A 16356-nucleotide genomic window follows, 5' to 3' on the forward strand; every position below is an offset into this window, starting at 1 on the left:
CACTAGCAGCAAGCCTCTGCCAAAATGTGTGCTTGACTGCATGTACCCCCCTTCACTAAAGACATATATAATACTGACCTTCCCCCTGCCTCTTTGGAGCAGTGCCTCAGAGTTATCTGAGACGTTCTTTCCCAGGCTATAGTACTCATTTTGCTCCCAATAAAACCTAACTTGCAACTCGCACGTTGTGCATTTTTTTTCAGTCAACAACCACTAGAATGTAAAATCCATGAGGGCAGGAATGTTTTAATGTTTTGTTCACAGCTATATTCCTGGTGCCTAGAACAGTGACTGGTACATAACATTCAACAAAATTCAGTTTAACAATATAAGTCTGGGAGGGGATTTCCCTGGTGGCACAGTGGTTAAGAAACCGCCTGCCAATGCAGGGGACACTGCTTCGAGCCCTGGTCCAGGAAGATCCCACATGCCGCGGAGCAACTAAGCCCGTGTGCCACAACTACTGAGCCTGCGCTCTAGAGCCCGTGAGCCGCAACTACTGAGCCCATGCGCCACAACTACTGAGCCCTCATGCCACAACTACTGAAGCCCATGTGCTTAGAGCCCGTGCTCCGCAACAAGAGAAGCCACCGCAATGAGAAGCCCGTGCACCACAGCTAAGAGTAGCCCCTGCTGGGTGCAACTAGAGAAAGCCCACGTGCAGCAACCAAGACCCAACACAGCCAATATATATATATATAATATATATATATAATATATATATTATATAGATATGGGAATATTTATGCCCAAATATCAACAGTGATCATTTTCAGTCGTGGGGTTATGGATCATTTTCTTTTTGCTGATTTATGTATTTTACTTTTCTACAATAATCTCTTAATATTTGCTTTGTAAAAACAAATACTAAAGTAGTTAAATCACAGGCATTGAGGACCTGTCTTGTTTTATTTGTTTGTTTGCTTTAGATAGAGTGATTTTTATGGTTGTACTTTAAGAACGTTATTTGTTAAATGCTTACAAAATGGATCAGATTAGAAACCAAGTAACATTTATACAAGAGATAACAAGTGTTGGCGAGGATGTGGAGAAAAGGAAACCCTTGTTCACTGTTGGTGGGAATGTACATATCAGTACAACCATTATAGAAAACAGTACAGAAGTTTCTCAAGAAATTAATAATAAAACTACCATATGATCTGTAAACATGGAGTGTTGCCCACGATTCCAGTTCTACAAGGATCAAGTCATTAGCCACTACACTCACTGACTTACAAATACATGCTGAAAGGAATTCAGGATAAAGTGGTCTGTGTTTTGGATCTATGGGCCCCTAGATAGTTAAGAAGTGTATCTAAGGAAGAATTTCAATGACCCCAGATTCTTGCGTCTTCCTATACATAGACAAGCACTAAAATCCTTAACTGGAGATATATGTTTATGTGATTAGCAGTAATCTTTTACCAAGATGTATGCTTGACTACATGTATTTTCCAGCCAAAAAATTCATATATATATGAACCTCTTCAGAGCAGTTCCTCAGAGCTATCTGAGAGGCTGTCTCCTGGGCTACAGTCCTCAGTAAGTCCTGAATAAAACTCAACTCACAGCTGTTATGTTGTGAGGTTATTTCCCGTTAGCAGATCTGACAATTTCACTTCTGGTTATATATCCAAAGGAAATGAAATCACTCTCTTGAAGAGACATCTGTACTCCCAAATTATTACAGCATTATTTACAAGAGCCAACAATGGAAAAAACAACCGAAGTGTCCATCAACAGGTGAATGGATAAGGAACATGTGAAATCTAACTATCTATGTTGCACATTTATGTATGGCAGTAGGGCATTATGCTAAGTGAAATAAACCAGACAGGGAAAGACAAATTCTGCATGTAATCACTTACATGTAGAGTTTTTAAAAAGTAAAATTCATAGAAATGGAGAGTAGAATGGTGGTTTCAGGGGCTGAGGGGTGGGGAAATGAGGAGAGGCTGATAAAAGGGTACAAACTTTCAGTTATAAGATGAATAAGTTTTGAGGATCTAACCTATAGCATGGTGACTATGGTTAATTATACTGTATTGAATACAGTATAATTTGCTAAGAGAGTAGCAAATTCTCACAAAAAAAAAAAAAGAAGAAAGAAGGAAAGGTAACTATGTGAGGTGGTGGATGTGTTAATTAATTTGATTGTAGAAATCATTTCACAATGTATACATATACGTACACATGTATACATACATTTTCACATATATCAAAGCATAAGATTGTACACTTCAAATATATTACAATTTTATTTGTCAATTTTACCTCAATAAAACTGGAGAAAAAAAGTAACCACGTGACACTTAGGATGCAAATTCAACAATCTCTGGGAGATGAAACAAGAGTCTTAATTAGGATGATGACAGCAAGATTGTTTTTTTCATTCAGAACAAACTAGGTTGTACTGTAGTCAAACAGCCACCAAATTATAGCAGCTTAAAACAAGTGTTTATTTCTTGCTCATAGGAAGTCTACTACAGGACTCTCTAGGCAGCTGTCTTCCATGTGTTGGCTCAGCATTCCATGCTGTTTTTTTTTTTTTTTTTTTTTGCGGTACGCGGGGCTCCAGACACGCAGGCCCAGCGGCCATGGCTCAAGGGCCCAGCCGCTCCGCGGCATGTGGGATCCTCCCGGACTGGGGCACGAACCTGTGTCCCCTGCATCGGCAGGTGGACTCTCAACCACTGTGCCACCAGGGAAGCCCCATGCTGTTTTTATATTGTAGTACTTCAGAGTTAAAGTAGGCTTCCACAGTTACCATTGCAAGGGACGATAGAACATGGAGAATTGTGGACCAGCTCTTAAATGCTTTCACCAAGAAGTGATATAACCACTACACTCACATTTCACTGAACAAAGCAGGTCCCATGACTTCAAGAAGGTGGGAATGACTATCACATGTGCTATCACGTGTGAATGTGGGAATAACTATCACATGTGAAAAAGAGAACTGGAAATAGTAAGCAGCACATATGTCTACCAAACCACTTAATATATTGAAAAACTAATAGTCAGCTAGTTAACTAACTGACCAACTATATGTTGGTACCAGAAATGTTTGGTAATGTATCACTAACAGAATTAAGGAAGACATGAAGTAGAACAGGGGTTGAGTATAGTTCCAGAAATGCTCAAGGATAGTTAAGTGTCGTAGGGCTCTTCAGACACAGAAATAGTTATTAGACCCTCCAAGAGAACATGTTTTTTAAAAGGGAAAGCAGAGGGATAAGGTCAAATCTTAGAGAATACATATAGGAAGATGAAAGAGGAATAACCAGTGAGATGAGAAGATAACCATAAGAGTATATAATTGTGAAAAGCCAAGGGAGGAAAGAATTTTAGAAGAGTTAACTATATTAAATGTAGTTACAGAGGTATTATAGTGTCTGGACAGGACAGTCTGGGCAGAGACAGTCTAGCACTGATGAGGAAGGGCCGGTTTAGTTAGGAAAACCAGTTGAGGTCATACAGCCTTGAGCAACTGGAAAGAAAATTGAAGTTATCAAGGCAGGACAATAAGAATAGTGAACAAGATCCCTAGCAGTTTGGAGACAGAGGTAGGGGGATATATACCATAAATATTTATGGGACAGGTGACACCAACTTCAAAAATCTGCTATCTATTATTTGTTAGAAATTGCACCTGAGCTTTATTTATCTCATTTCATCACCTTAGCCACCCTGCAAAGTAGGTACTTTCATTGTCATTTTACAGATAGGGTACTTGAGTTCAGAGCCAGTAAGCTGTAAGAGATGTATATGTGTTTGAATTAGGGTTACATGAATTAGTAAAAGACAGAAAATAATTTTTTTTTTTTTGCGGTATGTGGGCCTCTCACTGTTGTGGCCTCTCCCGTTTGCGGAGCACAGGTGCCGGACGCGCAGGCTCAGTGGCCATGGCTCACGGGCCCAGCCGCTCTGAGGCATGTGGGATCTTCCCAGACTGGAGCACGAACCCGTGTCCCCTGTATCGGCAGGCGGACTCTCAACCACTGCGCCACCAGGTAAGCCCAGAAAATAATTTTAAAACTAGATCTACCTTAATCCCAAACCATTATTTTCTCGTGGATACACTGGGCTTCCCAGCGCCCTCTCTCCTTTTACCAGGATTTGAAAATATATATTTAAGTGGAGACTAAATGGACACACGGGTCCCTACATATAATGCATTCTTTTTTTTTCTATAGGAATGTACTTGTCATTTACTTATTTCCAAACAATATAAAGGAAAAGCAGATATTACATATCTCTTTAAATAAAATAAAGCATGTTACAAAACAGCCAGTAGATCGTGCTCTCCATCTTGCAGAAACCAAATAGCTAGCAATCTATGTATTTAAAAATCCTGGAAAGAATATACATCAAAATATTAACACTGGTTATCTTTGGGTGGTGAGTGTGAGATCTTATTCTCTTCATCTTGTTCCTTTTTCACAGTTTCTACAATGAGCATATTATTTCTTCTATAAACAACCCCACACACAACAAATATCATAAATTTCCATTTCACAGTTTATGTAACAAACAGCAATAAACGTTATACAGATTAAAACTTCACTCTCATCTGAACTATTGGATAGTTAGCAAATGAGTTTTCCCCTCGTTCTTAACTTAATTGCCCCAGTGTATTGTTTCTGTAGTTGTGCAGCCAGAGTTGGCTGGAATTCTACAGTATCCTCATCCTTGCTTCATGAAACAAAACAAAACAAAACATGCACAAGACCTGAGATCTCTGGATCTCAGTTGGGGTTGGAGACAGACGAGGAGCAGCACTCTCACACAGTTTGGATGGGTATGCAGATCGGTCTTAGCCCAAGATCTGTCGGAAATGCCTCAACTCATCTCTAGACGCTTCCGTTGCCTAGTTACGAGAACCACCTTCAGCTCCCCCTCCCCCTCAGTCTTCAAGACCACTCCCCCTTCTCCCTCCCGCCTCTCCGGCGGGGGCGGGGAGCCGAGCCGCTTTAGCCACTCAGAGCCCTCTGCGGCGGGCCGTCGAGTGATGATTGGAGAAGTGCATGGGCGGTGCTTGGGGAGGGCTTTCCCAACGTCAGCACGTTGACGCGGGGGTTTTCTCTGGTCGGCCCCGCAAACCCTTCTCGGGTCTGTGAAACTGCGCCTTTGGCCTCGCTGTGCCTGCGCGAGGAGCGCAGTATTCCGCTCGCTGGTCGGCGCGGTTATTGGCCTTGGTTCTCGGACTGACCGCCCTCACCTCCCTCCCGGCCTCTCCTCCGGGCCCATCCTCGTCAGGGGCGCGTCGCAGCGACGGCGGCCCCCCAGACTCGGCCCAGGACAACTAGCGGCCCATCTCCGCTCCGGGCTCGGATGGGAGGTGGCGGGAGGAGCGGCCTGGGATGTTCAGTCTGATGGCCAACTGCTGCAGCTGGTTCAAGCGGTGGCGGGAGCCCGTCAGGTAGGCTGGAGCCGGTTGGCCGGGTGTCTTCCTAGGGGAGAGGGACAGCTGCGCCCCAGGGGTAGGACGGGGCGCCGCCTGTCCTCTCTGCGCCTGGACGAGTCTCCCAGGCCGCAGGGGATGCTTTCCCTCCCAGTTTGATATATCCCCTCAGGGAGCGATAGGAGAACGTAGACTTAATGTTTAGTTGCAATTAAGTTCTCATCCGTAATGCGTATTATTGTTATAATTTAAATGGGTCCTAATTTCTTAAAAAGTTGTGGATTTTGTGTGTGTTTGTGTGTTTGTGTGTGTGTGTGGAAAAATTGTGTATATTTTTCCTCTGAAACTTTTGTAATGGGAATTTTTTTTTTAATAGGGAAGAATGGAATATAGTTTTCATAACATCCACAAACCCCTTCCCAACACACACATGTTGTTTGAGAACTTGGGCCTGAAATCTGTCTCCACTACTTAATAATTATATGACTTAACCACTTTTGGCCCCATCCTCCTCGTATTGAATGAGAATGATAGTATTTATGCTTTAGGAGTTTTGTATTAAATGAGAATAACTGATGGAAAGTGTTCTTAACTGTAGTGTAGCTTCAATTTTTATAGGAGATTAAGCCCTTTAGTTGAAAGAGTCCACTTCTTGTTGTTTCATTTTGAATGCTAGATGTATTAATATTTAGAGCCTGCTACTTGTTATTCATTCATTTGCTGAGAAAATACCATGTGCCAGGCACTATGCTAGGAAGAAGTCAGTGAAAATGATGCTTTTAAAATTGAGCTGCTCAACCAATAAAGAAGCCTTAAGTTCGTTGGTCTTTATAAATAATGTAGATTTTTTATAATTCTACTTTAGAATTAGGCCAAGGGTAAATTATAGCAAAAGTTTTGGGTTTTTCAATCATTAGCATTTCAAATAAGTATTTGCCAAAAGGGTGAACTATCCTTTAAAGAATGGCTCTGAAAAGCTACACTTATAAGGAAAACTATATGCCTATATTTGGAAATTTGCTTTAAATGAAACTTTTGAATTCTTCTCCGATCATTAACTCTTAAATGGATGTGAATCTTTTAGATATAAGTGATGTGATCAACTTTTAAGAGTCAAAGATGTGTTTGGGTGTGTAGACTCTGATTTAATTTGTTTTAATCATGTTCTGGTCTGATTGCCTAGTCTCTACGAAGATGGGAGCGTTATTCATAATAGATGGCCCTTTATGTTTTTCTCTATGTCTGGTTTTTAAAAAATATATTTTTTATATTTTAAAAAATATATTTTTATTTTTGTAAGAGAGCACAGTAGTAGCATGTGTCCTTTTAACTAAAAACACTCAAAAACTTTGCACTCCAAAGGGATTTTCAATTTAATTTATCATTCTTTGTGTTTGCTTCTCCCAGTAGCTATAGTATAATAGTCTCTGGGATGATTAAAGAAAAGACAGAGTTCAGAGAACAGAGGATGTATTGATTTCCAAGTAGAACAGATAACTGGATTTGATTAATAAAGCAGAATTGAAATTTAACCCTATAACTCAGTTTATTTTCTTCTTTAATAAGTAGTAGCATCAAGATCTGAGCTGTCCAATAGGGTAGTGACTAGTTGCATGTGGCTGTTGAGCATTTGAAATGTGGCTAGTCAGAATTGAGATGCTGTAAGTGTATAATACAAAGTGGATTTTGAAGATTTAATATGCAGAAGGGAAAAAGGTAAATTATCAGTCTTTTCTTCAGTTTGATTACATGTTGAAATGATAACTTTTGCATATACTGGATTAAATAAAATATAATATGTACTTTATTTTCATCTTTTATTTTCATTTTTTAAAAGGCAGTTACTAGAAAATTTAAACTGGAAAATTTAAACTTATATGTGTGGCTTGCAGTGTATTTTTATTGGACCTCACTGATCTAGATCATGGCATAATATGAAGGACATGGGTAAAATCTCTCAATGTTGGATAGAGCTAACTGTCAAAGGACTTAAAAACAAATTGGGTTACACCTATCTTTTAAGTACCTTTGTTCAATGCCTGGTTCATAATAGTGGCTGAATAATATTTGCATAGTATTTTATGTAGTTTGATTACTCTTTAGCAAATCCTTAAGTAAATATTAAGGAAGTAGTCCATTTACTGGAATAAATAAGAGGTGAGCAAGCTGATTTTAAAAAATATATCAAATTTTGTGCGCTTAGGTATTTGTGCTGTATTTTTTAAGTTTTAGGCTGTGCTGTTCCTTATTGAGATTCCTCTTCATGTTTTTATACATATATATGCATATATATTTTTTGGCTGTATTGGGTTTTTGTTGTGCGCGGGCTTTCTCTAGTTGCGGCGAGCAGGGGCTACTCTTCGTTGCAGTGTGTGGGCTTCTCATTGCTGTGGCTTCTCTTGTTGCGGAGCACATGCTCTAGGCATGCGGGCTGCAGTAGTTGCAGCTCGTGGGCCCAGTAGTTGCAGCACGCGGGCCCTAGGGCGCGTGGACTTCATTAGTTGTGACTCACGGGCTCTAGAGCACAGGATCAGTAGTTGTGGTGCGTGGGCTTACTTGCTCCGTGACATGTGGGATCTTCCCTGACCAGGGATTGAACCCGTGTCCCCTGCACTGGCAGGTGGATTCTTAACCACTGCGCCACCAGGGAAGTCCCGCACGTTTATATTTTATGAAGATATGTTTGTAAGTGTGAGAAGTGAGTGTGTGTAAGAGAGAAGATGATCATTATTGATACACTATGTTCTGAGATTACTTTGCTGACTTAACTACTGTATACTGCACCCTTTGGATTTACCCACCTGTTCTCACTTAGATCCTCTCCCAACGAGCATATTATTCTAGAGACTGGGGTCAGGGATTAGATGGCATGTTCAGAACGTGTGATAGGGACAAGGCAGGAGTCAGAGGTCAAGAGTTAAAAGTACCAGTCTAGGTCAGGAGTCAGACCAGGATGCTAGGGAATTCAGGAACACTGTATCTGCTATTGTTAACCACCAGACAGAACCTAACGTAGGCTCTGCAGCTATGTAAAATTAACCTTGAATAGACTAAAAGCTATACTCACAGATAAGTGGCTTGCTCCTGTAGAAGCAGTGCACTGTAGTGTTTTTTTTTTTTAACTTTTTATTTTGAGATCATAATACAGTGATCAAAGCTAAGGGATTAACTTTGGTACTGTACTATTAACTAAATTATAGATTTTATTCTGAGTTCACTCGTTTTAACATCTAATGCTTTTTTTCTCCCTGTCCAGGATCTAATCAAGGATTCCACATTGCTTTGTTGTGTCTCTGTTCTCTCTCAATCTATAATAGTTCTGTAGTTTTTCCTTGTCTTTCATAACCTTGAGACTTTGAAGAGTACTTGTCAATTGTTTTGTAGAATACCCCTTACAAAGATGTTGCTGCATAAATGGGTAAAGGAAATACCATGGAGGTGAAATGTCCTTTTCAGTACATCGTATCAAGAGGTACATGATTTTGATATCTCTTATTACTGCTGCTGTTAACCTTGGTCACTTGGTTATTGTGGTGTCTGCCAGATTTCTCAATATAGTGTTTTGAGTCAAACAGATTTGCATCTGAATCTTAGGAGTTTTGGCACTTTCCCCCCAGTCAAGTGTGGATAATTTTTGTTTTACAACATTTTGAGAAAGAAAATGTATGCCAGTACTTGATGCTTTGCACATAGTAGTTACTCAGTAAATAATACCTCTGATCTTAGGAGATAAGTGCTGATTAGTAGGTTACCTTCTTCAATTCATTTTATACTTATCAGTATAAATAACCTTCCTTTGCTCTCTTTCTGTTAGTGGAAGAAGGGTTCCTTTTTCTTTCCAAGTCTAATTCTTACACCTGTGCACTGAATTCCATTTCTTCCCATTTCCTGGGAACTTTAGGGGTTCAGTATTCAGTCAGAGATCACAGAACTTCTGGGATACAAGAATAAACCTACACTTTTATCCAAAAATTTATTGTCCAATTTTATCATCAAAAATACAAAATCTCTCTCTCTTCTGTCTTCAGAGCTTCGCTTCTGTTCTTCCTTTCGTACGTAAACATGCTCAAGCCTCTCTTACCTAAAAAATAAACCAAATTAAATGTTTCTTAATGCTGCTGTAACAAATTGCTATCAACTTAGTGACTTAAACAAGTTTATTATCCTACAGTTCTGAGATCAGAAGTCTAAAATGGGTCAGCAAGATTGCTTGCATACTTTCTGGAGGGTCTAGGGGAGAATCTGTTTTTCTTGCCTTTTCCAGCAAAGAAAGAGGCTGCCTGCATTCTTCGCTTGTGACCCCCTTCCTCCATCTTCAAAGCCAACATCATAACGTCTTATCATAATGTCTTCTCTCGTCTGTGCTCTCCTGCTTCCTTTTTATAAGGAAGGACTCTTGTAATTACATCGGGCCTACCTGGATATTCCAAGATAAGCTCCCCATCCAAGATCCTTTAGCTTTATCACATCTACAAAGTTCCTTTTGCCACGTAAGAAAACACAGTCACGGGTTTTGGGAATTAGGATGTGGACATCTTTGGGAGGTTGTTATTCTGTGTCTACCATCCTAAACAACCCTGTCCCTGCAGCCACTACCCTTCCTCCTTCCCTTTACTCCACACTTAACAATTGGCAATGTATGAGTGGTACCTTCTCAGCTTCCTCCCCTCTCAAGCATTCCTTAACTTCCTGCAGTAGAAGGCTTTCACCCAGACCCTTCAGTTTTTCTTGCTACACCAGATGCTGCCTGGTTATTAAATCCAATGGATGCTTTTCAATCTTTTGGCATCAATTGACACTTAAGATCACTCTCTTCTTGGAATTCTCTTATTTCTTTTTCCTGAATTTAAAATTTTTTCACCTTTCCACCTCTTTCCTTTTCTATCTCTTTTTGCCAGTTAGCCTTTCTTCATCTGACTCCCAAGTTGGCTTCAGGTTCTGTCTTCAACTCTCTTTTCTTCTTCTACATATTCTCCCGTTATGGTCAGTCGCACCATATAGAGAGACTTCAGCTACCACCTCAACATTGACTCTCAAGTCCATATTTCCAACACAAAGACTCATCCACCACTTAAGACTTACATATCCAGTTACCACAGAATCTTCAATCTGAACACATCCAAAACTGAATTTACATCTTCTCTCATGCCGAATTGCTTCTGCCTTCCTTTTACCCACATCAGAAGCCAAGAGTAATCCTGCACACCTCTTTGTGCTTTGTTATCTCAAATCATCAAATCCTTTGGTTTATACCTACTTAATACGATTTGTGTGTCTTGCACTCTTTCAGCCTTTGCATACCCACTGCTCCATTTTAGATAAGGTTTCCATTATTTCTCTCCCAGATCTCTTTGACAGACTTTCCACTGTTCCCCTCTGATTAATGCTCCATACTGTCAATGATCTTTTTAGTATGCAGCTGATTTTAAACCTTAAGTCTTTCCTAATTGCCTTCAGGATAACATCCAAACATTACTTACAGAATACTTGCAATTTGACCTGAGCCTGGCTATATGGACTCATCATAAGCCATTCTTTTTCTTCCTGTCATTCCAGATTTGGGGTATTTAAGTTCTCTAGTCCCTCCATTCCTCCCTGAATGCCCTTCTCTCTTTTGACTGTTCCTAATCATACTTAAATCTCACTTGGGAGATTCTCTCCTTCAGGAAACTCTTTGAATTCCAGCCTAGATTCTTTACCTTGCATCGTGTTTGCTTATTAGCCTCTTGTATTGGTCTCTACTTACCATGTATTGTAATGTTTATTCAGTTTGCCTAGTCATACAGGATGTCTTGTGGACAGGAGCTGCTGTTATTTAAAAACATTTAATAAAATAGATAACTAATAAGAGCATGCTGTATAAAAAAAATAAAATGCAAAAAAAATTAAAACATTTAAAAGTAATGTATATTTATTGTTATTTAAAAGTAATGCATGTTTATTGTAGAACATTTAAAGCACAGTTAAGCAGAAAGGGGCAAATTTAAGTTAACTCACAATCTTATCCACCAGAGATTACCATTTTTTGTATTTTGGTGTAGAATCTCTTACATACATGTAAATTTTTTTAAACAATAATGAGAAAATCAAGTGCTATTTCATAGCTTTTTATTTATTTATTTTGCCTTAATGTATAATTAACATCATTACATATTTTCGTTCAACATATTTTTAATAGCAGCAGAGTAATGTGTTGAATAGATTCACCAAAGTGTTCTTAATTATTCCCGTTATTAAATATTTAGGATGTTTAAATTTTTTTTTACTGTTATCAACAATGCCTTGGTGAGCATCCTTATATAAGTGTCTTTGGAAATGGAATTCTAGATCAAATGATATGAAAAAGTTTAAGGTGTGTGATATATATTGCCAAATTGCTCTTCAGAAAGGCTTCTTGTTTTTTTAAACCAATTTCTACTCCTACCAGCAGTGTTAAGAGAGTGCTTTTTTCCTCAAAAAATAGGAGCCATCACTTTTTCATTTTTTCCAGGTTATGGGGGAAATGTTGTCTGCTTTTATTTTCTATTTTCTTGATTACTGTTAAGGTTAAAAGTTTTTTCCTGGGCTTCTTTGGTGGCGCAGTGGTTGAGAGTCTGCCTGCTAATGCAGGGGACACGGGTTAGAGCTCTGGTCTGGGAGGATCCCACATGCCGCGGAGCAACTAGGCCCGTGAGCCACAACTAGTGAGCCTGCGTGTCTGGAGCCTGTGCTCCGCAACGAGAGGCTGCGATAGTGAGAGGCCCGCGTACCGCGATGAAGAGTGGCCCTCGCTTGACACAACTAGAGAAAGCCCTCGCACAGAAACGAAGACCCAACACAGCAAAAATAAATTAATAAACTCCTACCCCCAACATCAAAAAAAAAATTTTTTTTTCCCTTAGACATTTGTATTTCTTCTTTTGAGAATTTCCCAGTGATTCCCTTTGCTGTTTTTCTATTGGCACAGGTCCATTTTCTTATTGATTTTTCTAAAAGAGTTGTTAAGTGTTTATACTAGTAACCCTTTCACTCTAGTATGTGTTGCAGATATTTTTCTTTCTTTTGTTATGTTTTTAAATTTTTTGATGGTTTTTGAAGCATAAACATTAAATTTTTTTAATTCAAATATATCATTCTTTCAGTGTAATATTTAGGAAGTTCATCACCACTCCAAGATTATATTCACCTATACTTTTTTTTCTAGTACTTTTATGTTTTAATTTTTAACATTTGAATCTCTGTTGAAATTTATTTTGTGTATAGGGAGCAGCCTTCATCCAGGCCACAGAACACAAGGTCTGTTAAGTCATGGTTCTCAGTAAATATCTGGACCCTGTCAGCAGGTCCTCACCCTTACATATTATCATTTACATACTCAGAATTCTGATTATTTATACCAAGTAGCATCTAGTTGATGAAATGGTAATATAACATAGGATAGAATATATGAGTTTAAAGATGATTTCCAAGATTCTAGCAAGGGTTGGAAGCAGAATTTTGGAAAGAGTGTAATTTTACCTGGGTCTTGAAGAAATTTGTGCTTCCTATGCTTTCCAGGAGCATGATTTCAGGAATAGCCCACCTAGAGAGGCAGAAAATTAACATCAATTTAAAGGAACTAATTTTGGCAGCAAGAATTACGTAGTATAATTTAAAATAGTAAAAACATATTTTTACCAGTATTTAAAGAACAAGAAAAATATAGTAAGTACTCATGTGCTCACTACCTAGGTTTTACAAATATTAACCTTTGGTCATCACATTTCAGTTTTTTTCTGAAGAAATGGATAAATCCTTGAAGCTCCCTGCACCCTATTTGTCTCACACCATCCCTTCCCTGAGGTAACCAGTAGCTAAAACTAGTTTCTTACCCATCTTTGTTTTTCCTTGTCACAATTCAGCCTACCAACGCTTTAATTCAAGTTTATTAGTAGATTGTTATTCACTGTGGCCAAGTCTAAAAGAAGAGGCTCACATGTCACAGTAAGCAATGTGGATTGGTGCTTTCTGTGTATCAGTATGGTATCTGGTAAAACATGCCATGATGTGGTATGTTATCTCTGCTAGGAATTTTTTCAGTGGGGAAACAGCACCCTATAGCCATCTTTCTTGGTCTAAGTAAATATAACTGTAAATCCTAGACTATTTATAGAAATTGCTGGTTCTTAATTTCTTAATTAAGCTGTACATACAGATTAGCAAGGATTATCTGATGTGCCATGGGCAGAACTGGAATATCTTACACTTCTTTTTATCCCCTTACAGCTTGTTGTTTATTCATAGTAAGAATCTCAGAATTTTAGGAAAGGGCTCTAGAGATATTTTGATTCTACCCCTTTATATTTTATTTTAGTTTTCAATTAAAAAATAGTCTTTATTTTTAGATCAGTTTTAAGTTTACAGAAAAACTCAGCAGAAAGTACAGAGAGCTCCCATATACCCTCCCTCCACCTAGTTTCCACTATTATTAACATCTTTCATTAGTGGGGTACATTTGTTGCAATTGATGAACATAGTGATATATCATTAGCTAAAGTTCATAGTTTACATTATCCCTTTATATTTTAGAAATGAACAAACTGATACTAAGAATTTCACTTGATCAGGACTTCAAAGCTAGCATATAACCCCAAGGTTTGCCCTCTTTTTAGTGCTTCATAAATTTATTTACTTATTTGGTTGCACCAGGTCTTAGTGGTGGCAGGCGGGCTCCTTAGTTGTGGCACGTGAACTCTTAGTTGCGGCACGTGAACTCTTAGTTGCGGCATGCATGTGGGATCTAGTTCCCTGACCAGAGATCAAACCTGGGCCCCCTGCATTGGGAGCACAGAGTCTTATCCACTGTGCCACCAGGGCAGTCCCGGTGCTTCATAAATTTAGAGAGTTATTTTGATGCAGTATTATCCTGGACTCTACAATCTGAATTAAAATGTCAGAAAATAGTGCATTTGTATAATAAAATCACACCATAAATGTTTTTGGTAAAACTTTTTCATTGTATTAATTTTTTTTGTGGTAAGTTTTTTGTTTTCTCACACATATATCATAAAACAGTATTCCCAAGTCCCTTTTCATATGTATTTGTTATTTGTTAAATTGTTCCATGTAGTTTTAAATATTTTAAATAATAAATATTAATTTTGATGTGTTAAATTTTGCTTCATAGTGTTTCAGTGAAGTGTTTTATTTTAACTTGCATAACATTTTTGAAGTTAGAAATAGCTTTAATGTAATTATCTCATTTGAAGTATTGTCTTCCTTAGTTGACAGATGAGGAAGTTTAGAGTTGTAAATGTTCAAAAGATTGTAATAATGTCTTTCAGAAAAGATTCAGAATACAAATGTTTTCTGAATCTAAGTTCAAAATGCTAATATTATGTGGCTTATATTTTAGACATATTAATTTCTATATCTGTTATATAAAAAGGGACCCTGAGATAAAATATGTAAAACAGTCTTTGGCTCTCTTAATCAATCCCTACTTTTTTTTTTAAGTCAGAATTATTTTAGTTTTAAAAATATTTCTCACTGTTAATTATTACCTTGAAACCATAAGCATGTAAATTTATTCAGAAAACTTCAGTCAGTTTGATGTAAGAAAATAGGTAATTTTAATAACATTCTCTAATATTGAACTGTTACTTTGATGTGAAGATTTATATAAATTAAATTCATTATAGTATGTTCTCAGCTTAAAGTTATATATTTTAATTTTACTTAGTGTTTACTTAGTAAATGGGGGATCAGAAAGTATGTTTCTGTTGTTTCATTCAGTAAAGATGCATGATGTATGCTCAGCACATTTGATCCTGGGGCTGCAGAGTTAAGACAAGTTCTAGTTGAGAAGACTGTATGAAAAGTTTCATGAAAAAGTTAAGGTTTATTTGCTGTGTTAACATGCATGGTCAAGAAGGACTGGGGGAAACCCCAGCCTTAAAGCCTTGCTGGGGAGTGGCAGAAGAAGAGGCTGCAGAGTTTGGATTTGATTCTGTTTAAGGATTTTAAACAGAAAAATGCCATTGTTAGATTTTCATTAACATCATGGTTAGGTTTTATTAACAACATGCAATTCATAACCTTAGTAATCTACCTATTACTAGGTAATCTACCTTCTCTTAGCTCTAGGAAGTAGGTTATGATTGTGATAGACTGAAATGTGGGGAAAAAATTCCAAAATATTTTGATGAAAATGAGCCAGACTACCTGGCTATCTGGTTTGTATCTGTGTGTGTGTGTGTGTGTGTGTGTGTGTGTGTGTGTATAAATGTGAGTAAATTTTACAATAAACGAGATGGTTCAAGTTGCCATTTAAAATAATAATTATTATTTTTACAAACCATTGTTTTTAAACTTCCCATGGAAACTGCTGTTAACTAATTTTTATTAGCACTGTAACCTTGGGTAACTTGTATCTGCTCTACTTGCAGGGACAGCATGAAGATAAATGATAGGGTAAAATAGCTTTGAACTATCAAGACACGCCATATAAATTCAAAGCGTTGGTATTGCAGGGTTTGGGAAAAGCTGAGAGCATTTATTTCTGAGGTACTTAATTTGTGGCAATTACTAAAAAGATACTTTTATTTTACAAAACTTTGTAGTATTTGATATTGTTCATCTCTTAACCCTTCCGGAAACTTTTCCCATCGCTGCCATTTCTTTGGTGTCATTTCTTTCTGGCTACAATTTTAAGGGTTTCTTCAAAGGTTCTTGGGGTTCTGTGTCCCCTGTCCCCTGGCTCTTCTTCCTTCTGTGCTCTTTCATCTGTTCTTATAGTTTTAACTACCACGTATATGTCTCATAATCCCAGTCCAGGTCTCTCCTCCAGCTTCAGACTTCAGTGTGAGACAAGCACTACTGTCAACATGTGCAAAACTGAACCCATTAATCCTCCTCTATAATCTGGTCCCTGCCCATCTTGCTGGTCTCATTTGTAGACTCCCTGTCTTGAATTTTATTCTGTAATAAGAACA

General features: G+C 38.1%; 1 protein-coding gene across 3 annotated transcripts in view; it reads left to right on the top strand.

Moving 5' to 3' along the window:
- The first annotated feature begins 5078 nt into the window (after positions 1 to 5078).
- The window catches only part of ARL13B (ARF like GTPase 13B), a 75935-nt gene continuing 64657 nt past the window's right edge, over positions 5079 to 16356 (top strand). For all 3 annotated transcript variants that reach the window (XM_030860983.3, XM_030860984.3, XM_060297938.2), the window contains exon 1: positions 5079 to 5422. In XM_030860983.3, the coding sequence (XP_030716843.1) occupies positions 5364 to 5422 (59 nt within the window). In that variant the 5' untranslated portion in view covers positions 5079 to 5363. The remainder of the gene's footprint in view (positions 5423 to 16356) is intronic.

The sequence above is a fragment of the Globicephala melas genome, chromosome 4, assembly GCF_963455315.2.
Source record: "Globicephala melas chromosome 4, mGloMel1.2, whole genome shotgun sequence".
Classification (NCBI taxonomy): domain Eukaryota; kingdom Metazoa; phylum Chordata; class Mammalia; order Artiodactyla; family Delphinidae; genus Globicephala; species Globicephala melas.